We start from the raw sequence: 13,420 nt of genomic DNA on the forward strand, positions 1-13,420 counted from the left end.
GCACCATGGCATCAGAGCCAGATCGAGGCTCCTGCGGTGGATGAATGGTTTCGGCGCTCGGAGGAGACATGGAACGCTGCGCATGTCCACCTGCAGCGGGCTATTCGTAGGCAGAAGGCGAGCGCCGATCGCCACCGCAGTGAGGGTCCAGAGTATGCACCTGGAGATCGAGTCTGGCTCTCGACTCGAAACCTGCCCCTTCGCCTGCCCTGCCGGAAGCTGGGCCGGCGGTTTGTGGGGCCATTTAAAGTCCTGAGGAGATTGAACCAGGTTTGTTACAGGTTACAACTGCCAGATGATTATCGTATTAACCCCTCGTTCCATGTGTCTCTCCTCAGGCCGGTGGTAGCTGGTCCACTCCAGGACATTGAGATACGGGAGACTCCTCCACCCCCACTGGACATCGAGTGTACTGTACTCAGTCCGTTCCATCTTGGATTCGAGACGTCAGATGGGGGGTCTGCAGTATCTCGTGGAGTGGGAGGGGTACGGTCCGGAGGAACGGTGCTGGGTGCCTAGGAGGGACATCTTAGATCCCTCCCTCCTGACGGAGTTCCACCGGAGTCATCCCACTCGCCCGGCTCCGCGTCCTCCTGGCCGTCCCCGAGGCTGGGGTCGGCGCACGGCTGGAGCCGCGCGTCAAGGGGGGGGGGTAATGTCACGGATTCCGCCGAGGCAGCTCCTCCTCCTTGCTCAAGCAGGCTTCGGCGTTCGTCGTCCCCGGAGTATTAGCTACTGCCGATCGATGTTTCGGTGGTTGTCTTGTTTTGTCTAGTTTAGTTCAGCTGTTTCCTATTGAGTCTTGATTATTTGTACATATAAGTTCCTTGTTTTACGTTTGGCCTTTGTGTGTTATTGTCTCGTTTTTCCTGTTGGATGTTCGGCTTGTTTAGTTCGTTTTTACGCACAGCTTATGTACTCCTTCAGTGTTTTGGAGACTATTGTTTTGTGCTTAGTAAACTCGTTAACTTCATTCTCTGTGTCCTGCGTCTGACTTCACCGCCGCATTCACATCACCCTTCTGGACAATATGACCACAAAGCATCAGTTATAGGCTACAAGCAGCAATATGATTAACATAAAATAGCATGCAACCAAAGACTATATGTCCCATGATTTTCTAAGATGGTCACTCATTACTTTAGTTAGCTATATATCTCGTATTAGGCCTGTGATGCTTTTGGAAGAGCAATTAAATGGTGACTATAGCAGGTGTTGAACCCCGGGTAAATAATCACAACCTCAACCCTAGTATTCATGTATTATAAAAAATGATCTTAATATCTGATATTGGGAGTAAACAACCTCGGAATAGATAAGACAAGAGTGCATCTTCCAGCCCGCCAATAAATTACATCATGCAAATGTCCTCAACATTCCCCTCGCTTGCGCTAGAAGGCAGAGTACTCGCTGCCGCTGACGGCACAAGCTTTTTATCGGGGCTGAGTTGGCTACTTGTTCGAGAAGGCAGAGTGCTCGCTGCTGGTTGATGAAATCTAACAATGAATGTACTAGGAAAATACATTTTTCTCGACCAGAGGTGACTCAATTAATGTTAATTGATTGGGTCTAATGGTCGTCTTGTGCTGAACTGCACATGTGCAGGCCGTCAAAACAAAGGCACTCCTTCCATATAAAGTTGTTTTTGACTAACATGAAAATGTGTCAGTTTGTTAAACTACTTAAGACAGAACATTTTCTAAATGAATAACTAAGGAAGTGATTTTTATCTCTCATTGACATCTCAAACCCCAAACCCTGGCCTGGTTTGCTTCATATGTATTCCCAAAAGACATTTTCTACATCAGCAGTTGTCACAAAGTGCTTATATAGAAACCCAGTCTAAAACCACAAACAGAAAATGCAAAAAAAACATTTGTCTCTCTGAAATGAAGCCATTAAGTGATCGATTTTAAACAAACACGTGTCTGTCATTGAACAACACCATGCCATGATTAGCTAGTGAGAAAACACAACCATTTATTTGATAATTTCTTTAAACAATAGAAGCTAATTTACGAACATTTCTGAATATGGATGTATAGCGTTTTAGAATGAAACTCTTGTTATGTTTCCAAATCTGAGCTCAGAGAAGATGAGAGATGTAATGTTTGTCTCTGTTGTGTTGAAGTCCAATCAAGCAGGAGAAACCAGCCTCCCCTGTACCCAGCTGTGTGTCCATGAAGAGTGACCGGTCTATGAATTGTCCTATATTCTTCAGAGAGGGAGACTTTTCTAGTGAACAACGGTAAGAAGAACTCATGGGTCATGGTCAGTGAGTTAAACAACACTGTCTCTAGTCATTTCTCCTCTCCCATTTTCCCATTTCTTTTTGTTGTTTTCATAATCCATAGGCTAATCCTTTTTTCCATTTTCATATTAAACAAACACAACATTCCCTCCCTGTGTGTGTGTGTGTGTGTGTGTGTGTGTGTGTGTGTGTGTGTGTGTGTGTGTGTGTGTGTGTGTGTGTGTGTGTGTGTGTGTGTGTGTGTGTGTGTGTGTGTGCACTCCCTGGATGAGGAGATATAATCTGATGTTTTGTCCACAGAAACCAACAGGAGAGATCAGAGTCAGAGATTCTCAGTGGTCAGTCTTCCCAGAGTCATCAAACAGACCTGGCCTCCATATTCAGTGTATGTGGTCCTGTTATGTACATTTGTTTTTGTTTACCTCAAGTAAAGTTGATCTGTCAATCATTCATTAATGTGTTCATGAGAAAGCATTTAGTCTCTTGCTTAACTTATTTACTTGATTTATTTCAGTTGCTTGAAGAGAATATTATGACATTTGTGAAGAACGAGCTGAAGATGTTCAAGAGGATTCTTAGTCCAGAACTCCCAGAAGGCTTTGAGAGTCAGAAGCAGGATAAGGAAGTGGTGGATGCTGAAGATGAGAAGCAGGAGAGCAGTGCCAGAGAGGGGGCTCTGAAGATCACACTGCACGTCCTGAGGAAAATGAACCAGAAGGAGCTTGCTGACACACTGGAGAAAAGTAAGAGCTGTCTGCCTCATGTTGAATGCTGTTTTATAACAAACATTTAAAGCTGTAGCTAAAGTACAGCTAAAGTAGCTGTGTAACTCAATGATATTGTAGCAGCCTTAACACAACAACTAGTGACCTCATCAAGTAGCAGCAGGGATGTGTTGTGTTGATTAATTGAGAGAGAGAGAGAGAGAGAGAGAGAGAGAGAGAGAGAGAGAGAGAGAGAGAGAGAGAGAGAGATAATACCAATAATAATATAATCAGTCACACCAGTCTGTAATGCATTATGAAAACATGTACACATTTATACAGTCAGTTAAGCGAATATATTATTATTATAAAAAAATGTATAACAGTCTTAGAATACTGTAGGCATTAAAACAGACGTAATATTAATATCCTCTGTGTTATTTCTTCATTCAGATGAGCTTGCTGTGATTTGGCAACGTGAACTCAAATCTAATCTAAAGAAGAAGTTTCAATGTGTATTTGAGGGGATCGCTAAACAAGGAAACCCAACACTTCTCAATAAGATCTACACAGAGCTCTACATCACAGAGGGTGGAACAGGAGAGGTCAATAATGAACATGAGCTGAGACAGATTGAGACAACAACCAGGAAACAAGCAAGACCAGAGACTGCAATCAAATGTAACGACATCTTCAAACCCTTAACTGGGCAAGACAAACTTATCAGAACTGTGCTGACAAAGGGAGTCGCTGGCATTGGAAAAACAGTATCTGTGCAGAAGTTCATTCTGGACTGGGCTGAAGGAAAAGCAAATCAGGATGTCCAATTTGTATTTTCATTCCCTTTTCGGGAGCTGAATTTGATGAAAAAGGAAAAACACACTTTCATTGAACTTCTCTATCACTTCTCAATGGAAACCAAAGAATCAAGAATCTCCAACTACGACAAGTTCAAAGTTCTGTTCATCTTTGATGGTCTGGATGAGTGCCGACTGCCCCTAGACTTCCAGAAGAACAAGATCTGTTGTGACGTCACAAAGTCAACCTCAGTGGATGTTCTGCTGACAAATCTCATCAAGGGAAATCTGCTTCCCTCTGCTCTCCTCTGGATAACTACCCGACCTGCATCAGCCAATCAGATCCCTTCAGGGTGTGTTGACCAGGTGACAGAGGTACGAGGGTTCAATGACCCACAGAAGGAGGAGTACTTCAGGAAGAGATTCAGTGATGAGGACCTGGCCAGCAGAATCATCTCACACATAAAGACATCAAGGAGCCTCCACATCATGTGCCACATTCCAGTCTTCTGTTGGATTTCTGCAATAGTCCTTGAACACATGTTGAGTACAGACAAGAGAGAAGAGATGCCCAAGACTCTGACTGAGATGTACACACACCTTGTGGAGTTTCATACCAAACAGAAGAATGAAAAGTATCTTGGGAAAGAAGAGACAGGTCCACACTGGAATAAAGAGAGCATTCTGTCACTGGGAAAACTGGCTTTTCAACAGCTTATGAAGGGCAATCTGATTTTCTATGAAGAAGATCTGAAAGAGGCTGGCATTGATGTCAATGAAGCCTCAGTGTACTCAGGATTGTGCACACAGCTCTTTAAAGAGGAATGTGGGCTGTACCAGGACAAGGTGTACTGCTTCGTGCATCTGAGCATTCAGGAGTTTCTGGCTGCTGTATATGTGTTCCTTTCATTCATCAACAACAATGAGAATCTAATGGATGAACATCAATCAACGTCCAGCAATTTTTTTGCGCTGTTCAGAGAGAAGCCTGAAGTTACTTTCTACAAGAGTGCTGTAGATGAAGCCTTAAAAAGTGAGACGGGAAACCTGGACCTGTTCCTCCGCTTCCTTCTGGGCCTCTCACTGGAGTCCAATCAGAAGCACTTACGAGGTCTACTGACAAAGACAAGAAGCAGCTCACAGAATCATGAAGAAACAGTCAAGTACATCAAGGAGAAGATCAGGGAGAATCCCTCTCCAGAGAGGTGCATCAATCTGTTCCACTGTCTGAATGAACTGAATGACCATTCTCTAGTGGAGGAGATCCAAAGCTACCTGAGCTCAGGAAGTCTCTCTGCAAAAGAACTGTCACCTGCACAGTGGTCAGCTCTGGTCTTTGTGTTGCTGACTTCAGAAAAGGAGCTGGATGTGTTTGACCTGAAGAAATACTCCAGATCAGAGGAAGGTCTTCTGAGGCTGCTGCCAGTGGTCAAAGCCTCCAGAGCTGCTCTGTGAGTACATAAAATGACATTTAAGTACTAATCATCAGGAAGAAATATTCAGTGTAGAGAAATATATGTATTATTGAAAAACATATTGAATCAATGCATTGATGTTCACATTAGTATAACAATATGACCATACCATTCTAGGAGACAGAATATGAATCTTTATGTTGTTCGAGAGAATAAACCAAATTCATCTGCCATTGTCCTTCTACACTACTGGTGTTAAATTAACAGTTTGTGAAATCATGATGATCTCTCTGTCAGGCTGTCATTCTGTGGACTCACAGAGGAAGGCTGTGCTTCTCTGGTCTCAGCTCTGAGGTCAAACCCCTCACACCTGAGAGAGCTGGACCTCAGTAACAATGACCTGAAGGATTCAGGAGTGAAGCTGCTCTCTGCTGGACTGGGGAATCCGCACTGTAAACTGGAGACTCTGATGTCAGTATTCCTGTAGCTGGTCAACAAGTGATAACTGTTCACCAGATCCACATGTGTTTATCCGGCACACATAGTCCACACCATATGTGTTTGGACAGTGAATCTTACAGTTTTAAATTTGGTGCTATGCTCCAGCAATTTAGATTTGAGATATAATGGTTCATATTAGGCGACAGCACAGAATGTCACCTTTTATATGAGGTTAATAGTGAGAGGTTAGCATGTTTTGTTGTAGCCTCTGTAACTTTCTCATTCATTATTATTCATGATTCATTCATGATCTTTCTCAATCATGGCTTGATGTAGTCATTAATGAACATATTACGTTCAAAGAATATGGGACCAAATACTAAACTTCTGACCACTTTAATACACTATAAGTGAATTGGTCAGAATACTTATGACTTCTTCAAATAGGGGGACTAGATACATAAAGTGCTTTTATTTTTCTAAATGGTGAAACAGATATGTATTAAAATACCCTCAAATAAAAGTTAACATTATATACTGTCACCTCATATGAAACATTTGATATCAAATCAAAAAAGCTGAAGTTCAGAGCCACATATAAAATGTTAGCTTCACTGTCAAAATAGATATGGTGTGGACTGTATACTCAATACAATCTAAATCTGATACCTCAATGTCTGTCTTTTGACTGATACTGCTTTTTAAACTGCTCTCGTCAGTCTACTCAAATATTCGTTCTATACATTTTATATTATTATGATAATTTGTCATTTCTAATAATGATACATTCATTTATGAATAGATATGGCAGGTTTCAGGACGCTGATATATCTGAATATCTTGAAAAAATATACTGCCACTATTTTCACCACCAAAGAATAGCAGTGTGGTTTTAATATTATTTGACTCTTTGCAGGCTGTCAGGCTGTCTAGTCACAGAGGAAGGCTGTGCTTCTCTGGTCTCAGCTCTGAAGTCAAACCCCTCACACCTGAGAGAGCTGGACTTGAGCTACAATCACCCAGGAGACTCAGGAGTCAGACTGCTCTCTGCTGGACTGGAGGATCCACTCTGCAGACTGGAGAAACTCAAGTATGTAGAGGGTTTATGTCAATGTTCATATCAGACGTGTTGGAGTTATCAGGCTAGTTAAGACAAACATTCTTACCACCACTTGTCCAGTGTGTGTGTTGTGTGTGTCTGTGTGTCCAGTGTGTGTATGTGTGTGTCCACACACACACTGGACACACACACACACACACACACACACACACACACACACACACACACACACACACACACACACACACACACACACACACACACACACACACACACATACACACACACACACACACACACACACACAAACACACAAACACACAAACACAATACACACACAGACACACACTAGACACACACACACACACACACACATTGGCACACACACACTGGACACACACACGTTGGACACAAACACTAGACACACACACACACTGGACACACACACACACACACAACTGGACACACACACACACACTGGAAACACACACACACTGGACACACAAACACACACACAACACACACATAGACACACACTAGACACACACACACACACACAATGGACACACACACACTGGACACACACACATTGGACACAAACACTAGACACACACACACACTGGACACACACACACACTGGACACACACACACACACACCCAACTGGACACACACACACACACACTGGACACACGCACAAACTGGACAAACACACATACACACTGGACACACACACACACACACACACTGGACACACACACACAAACACACACACACACACTGGACTCACACAAAGTTATATGCTGATGGTGTGTTTGTGTGTGTGTGTATGTATGAGTGTGTGTGAGTTCAGGTGTATCCCTCAATGACTGTCTGTTCTTCTGCTTACCGCTACAGTGTGGAACATGGTGGAGAGAACACAATGAAACCTGGACTTAGAAAATGTGAGTGTTGACTGCTGTAAAGCATATGACTAAGAATAAGTCTTAATTCAAGTGAAGTCAAAGTCAAAGACCACCATCATTACTTACTTGGTCATATTAAATATCAGCTGTAGTTCTACAGAAGCACAAATCAGGGACACCAAAGTTTACAAAGAGTTGCTTTGACAATGTGTGTGTCTGTGTATGTGTGTGACGCGTTCGTGTTACGTTAGAAATGTGTGTGTGTGTGTGTGTGTGTGTTTTCATGCTTGTTCAGGATGTGTGTGGTGTGTTCGTGTTACATTAGAAATGTGTGTGTGTGTGTGTGTGTGTGTTCAGTGTGTGTGTGTGTGTGTGTGTGTCCAGTGTGTGTGTGTGTGTGTTCAGGGTGTGTGTGTGTGTGTGTGTGTATAATTAATGGGAATAAGTGTGTTTTATATTACCATACAGTATAACATATGATCATTCAACAAGTCTCAAGTTACCTTAACTTCTCCTTTTGATACCTAGAAACATCTACATTAGTGAAAAGTGAGTTAACATTCTAATGTGAATGATGATGATTTCTAATATTGTGTCTGGTTTCATCCCTCAGATGTCTGTGATCTCACACTGGACCTAAACACAGTAAACAGACGTCTCTCTCTGTCTGAGGAGAACAGAAAGGTGACATGTAGGAGAGAGGAGCAGCCGTATCCTGATCACCCAGAGAGATTTGAGGACTGGAGACAGGTGCTGTGTAGAGAGGGTCTGACTGGGCGCTGTTACTGGGAGGTAGAGTGGAGTGGGAGAAGGGCTGTTATGGGAGTGACATATAAAGGAATCTGCAGGAGAGGAGTGGGTGATGACTGTAGGCTTGGATACAATGACAAGTCCTGGAGTCTGTTCTGCTCTGACAATAGTTACTCTGCCAGGCACAATAATAAGTACACTCCCATAGACGTCCCCTCCTCCAGCTCCCACAGAGTAGGAGTGTATCTGGACTGGCCAGCCGGCACTCTGTCCTTCTACAGAGTCTCCTCTGACACACTGACCCACCTGAACACATTCCACTCCACATTCACTGAGCCCCTCTATCCAGGGTTTAATGTTTGGGTTCATGACTTCTTTGGTTTGTCCTCAGTGTCCCTTTGTCAAACATAACACACTGGACAAACACTGGACCCACACACACACTGGACACACACACACTGAACACACACACTGAACACACACACACTGAACACACACACACATGCACACTGGACACACAAACACACACTGAAAACACGCACACACACTGAACACACACACTCTGACTGGACACACACACACACACTGAACACACACACACACTGAACACACACAATGAATACACACACACACACACACACTGGAGACAAACACACACACACACATACACACTGGACACACACACGCTGGACACACACACACTGAACAGACAAACACACACACTGGACACACACACACACTCACTGAACACACACACACACACACACTGGACACACACACACACACACACACACACACACACTGGACGCACACACACACACACACACACACTTTAAACACACACACTGGACACACACACACAAACACACTGGACACACAAACACTCTGGGCACACACACACACTGAACACACACACACACACACACACACACACACACACACACACACACACACACACACACACACACACAATGGACACACACACACTGAACACACATACACACACACTGGACACACACACTGAACACACACACACACACACACACTGGACACAGACACACACACACTAAACACACACACACAAACTGGACACACACACTGGACACACACACTGGACACATACACTGGACACACACACATACACACTGGACACACACACACACTGAACACACACACGCTGAACACACTGGACACACACACAGGACACACTGGACACACACACACACACACACACACACTGGACACACACGCACACTAGACACACACGGACACACACACACACACATTAACACACACAAACTGAACACACACACACACACACTGGACACAGACACACTGAACACACGGACACACACTGAACACACACACACTGGACACACACACACACAAACACACTGGACACACACACACACACTGGACACACACACACACACACACACACACACTGGACACACTGGACACACACACACTGGACACATTTCCATGTTTTGGATTTGATGAAAGGAATTCCCATATAGCCTACTGGACAGGACATTGCTATGGCATCTTCTGTTTGGGTGTCTCAGGTCAGGTCTGAGCCATGATCAGAATGTGTCTCTGTGTCTATTTCCAGCCCTGCCATTTCTACCTGTCCTGATCTAGTGTTTCACCCCTGACCTCCTCACACCGTCTCACTGTCCATGTCTGTTTTTAGCTCCCACCTATACTTCACTGTGTTATAATGGACCTTATGCTTGTTATGTCACCTCTGTAACCAGTTATCAAACATACTGACCTTTCTGACCCTATCCCATGGCCCTACTTTCTACAACTGAACATTTAAATTCCTCTATGAGTTTTGTTTTGTGTCCATTTACTTATCTATGTATTTGTTGTATATTGGGGTTGTGCTGCAGAGCATCATGGGGGTTTGTATGTGTTGAGATGATCACGTTCCAGATAAATGGTTGAACTGATTCCTGTCTCCTGTCTCATCATTATTGAATTGTTATACAGACGTGGTTATGAAACCCACGAGACATAACAAAAGATTGGCGATGAGTAAGTCTGAATCTACAGGAACTATTCTGTCTGGAAGAAGTGGGTTTTTACAACTGTTTAAAACTGTTATTTTCTGTGGTACAGAATAGGCTAATGTTAGCACAGTGTATTGCTAGCAGAGGCAAGTGCATAGTCCAGCTAGCTAAGAAAGAGTTAACATCGTCATGGACGGCAGAAAAGGACTGGAGACGGACGTCGGAGCGGGAAAACAAAATGATTAAAAGGGAGGAATATACAGTGATTAAAGGAAAGGACATTTATTCAACTGTGAAGATGAACTTTGGAATAAATAATTGCTAAATGAGCGAACTTAGGTGGAAACATCAGTGAGTGAAGTGAATGAAGATCACGTGACTGAGGAAAATATTGCTGTGGTTGAGGACAATACTGAAGTGAGTGACAATCAGGAGCCTGTTGAGAAATGAAAAATGGCTGGAATTGTTGGAAACATTGGACAGTTTGATGAAAGTATTGAGCAGTGGAGCTCATATACAGAACGGTTTGAATATTTTGTTCTTGTAAATGACATGGATGAGGACAACATTGTGCCTACATGTTTTAGTGTAATGCTGCCAAAGACATTTAATTTACTAGGCAGCCTGCTACAGCCAGACAGAACAGGTAATAAGACATATGGGGATATTGTGGAGATACTTAAAGGACATTTTTCACCAGAACCACTAGTTAATGCTGAAAGGTTCAGGTTCCACAGGAGACATCAGGAAGAAGGAGAATCAGTAACAATGTTTGCTGCTGCATTAAAGAAACTACCAGAACACTGAGTTTAATGCTGTTCTAAATGACATCATTAGAGACAGACTAGTATGTGGGCTACGGAGTGAAGCTACACAAAAGAGACTGTTGACTGAAAGTCATCTGACCTTGGCAAAGGACATTGAAATCAGTGTGTCCATGGAACTAGCTGCTAAAGAGGCTCACCAGTTGAGTTCATCAGGAACTTAGTGGGTTCATCTAACAATCCTAATCACCAGCTGATACATTTTAATCTCATACACAGGGTAAACCTTCCACCTAGAAAACATCATTTAATAGAAATCACAACCGCTCCTCTGTGTGATCTATGTAATCAAGGTGCCTTGGGCTCCTTTAATCATATGTACTGGGAGTGACCAGGGGACATGTTTTGGAAAGAGGTATCCTCATACCTTGTTCCCCCAAACTGTTATTACTGAATGATAATTCACCACTGTCATTACAGCAAAGACGTATAATGTTGTCAGGTTTGACAGCAGCTAAAAAGATGTTGGAACTAAGATGGCAACCACCACACCTCATTGGATCAGCACTTTTATAGATATCATTTATTTAGAACTATCCACTGCTAGGATCCATGGGGCTAGCCAAACAACAATTGTAGCTGAAACCATAAAATAACTCCTGTAGTGGGTTTTACCCAACAGATTGCCCATTCATGATCATTTCGTGCAAATGTGTACCTTACTGATTTTATTATTATAATTGTATTTACATGCAATAAGTGGTTTCCATAATATGCTGATATACATTTTATAATTTAACAGTTTTCTGTCTCTAGCTGTATAACCATTCCTGCTGCTATTTGTTCTTGTCTGTGTTCCTTTCAAATAAATGAAAAGTTGATCACAGAGTTTCAACTGAAAATCAGAGACCAGGATATCAAGTCACATGCTTCCACTGTGGCAAGGTGGGACATCAGACGTCTACATGCTGGTGTAAGGACATGGATTGTCCAGTCTGTGGTAAAAAGGGCAACATCGAACAAGTCTCCAGAAACAAAAAGAGAACAGAGAAAACGCAAAAACGGGAAACAAGAAACAGACATTCCAACGAAAGACACAAAGACATGTTCACACTGTTGAGTAAGAGAACACTGAGGTGAGTGACTCATCAGACGAGGAAGTCACACTGAAAATCCTGACTTTTTCCTGGCGGGCTGCACGGCTACTATGTCTCCCCCTTGCTAGAGGGACAGCCGGTGGGTATGGAGATTGACACAGGGGCAGCTGTATCTCGTGTCAGAAAAAAGACACTGAAACACCTTCCACTTCAACCAGCGCACCTCGTGTTAAAGACTTACACAGGTGAATCTGTCGCTGTGAGAGGCATCACTGATGTCACAGTTCAGGTAAACAGACAAACTGAAAAGCTGCCACTCTATGTTGTGAAAGGAGACTATGCATCACTACTGGGATGTTCATAGATGGAGAAAATCACACTGGACTGGCCATCAGTGCATACAATGACACATGGAGACACATGGAGACACAGACCTACCTGCCATCTTAAAGAAACATGGAGAAGTATTTAATGGACAGCTGGGTAGTATGAACGACATTACAGGGAAGCTTAACATTAAGCCAGACAGCAAACCAACGTTTCTGAAAGCAGGACCTGTACCTTATGCTATCAACCCAAAAGTCAAGGCTGACTTGGAGGCTTTAGTCAAGAACAAAGTACTGGAGCCGGTCAGCATGAGTGAATGCATGAGCAACACCCATCTACCAGTCCTTAACACTAGAACCGCCTGGCCTTTCAGCTAGTAGGGATGGGTAACTCCAATCCTCGGGGTGTCACACTTTTCCCCCATCCCTAGCAAACACAGCTGATTAAACTAATCACATTCTAAATTGAAGATTATGATTAGTTAATTATTGGAGTCAAGTGTGTTAGCTAGGGCAAACATGTGGCAAAAGTGTGACACCAATCAGGCCCCGAGGACTGGAGTTGCCCATCCCTGTGCTATAGCAAGGTGTGACACCAATCAGGCCCCGAGGACTGGAGTTGCCCATCCCTGCACTATAGCAAGGTGTGACACCAATCAGGCCCAGAGGACTGGAGTTGCCCATCCCTGTGCTATAGCAAGGTGTGACACCAATCAGGCCCAGAGGACTGGAGTTGCCCATCCCTGCGCTAGAGCAAGGTGTGACACCAATCAGGCCCAGAGGACTGGAGTTGCCCATCCCTGCACTATAGCAAGGTGTGACACCAATCAGGCCCAGAGGACTGGAGTTGCCCATCCCTGTGCTATAGCAAGGTGTGACACCAATCAGGCCCTGAG

General features: G+C 43.6%; 1 protein-coding gene across 1 annotated transcript; it reads left to right on the forward strand.

The window, feature by feature from the left end:
• Positions 1-2,572: 2,572 nt before the first annotated feature.
• Positions 2,573-8,733, forward strand: LOC311140784 (NLR family CARD domain-containing protein 3-like; the record flags this gene model as incomplete). The annotated part of the gene is made up of 7 exons (XM_084176006.1): positions 2,573-2,636; positions 2,766-2,994; positions 3,409-5,192; positions 5,586-5,638; positions 6,525-6,698; positions 7,565-7,611; positions 8,186-8,733. The coding sequence occupies exons 2-7, from the start codon at positions 2,784-2,786 to the stop codon at positions 8,731-8,733; spliced, it is 2,817 nt and encodes a 938-aa protein (XP_084032132.1). The 5' UTR covers positions 2,573-2,636; positions 2,766-2,783.
• Between the last annotated feature and the right edge of the window lie 4,687 nt (positions 8,734-13,420).

The sequence above is a fragment of the Coregonus lavaretus genome (genome assembly GCF_964263955.1).
Source record: "Coregonus lavaretus genome assembly, chromosome: 2".
Taxonomy (NCBI): Eukaryota; Metazoa; Chordata; class Actinopteri; order Salmoniformes; family Salmonidae; genus Coregonus; species Coregonus lavaretus.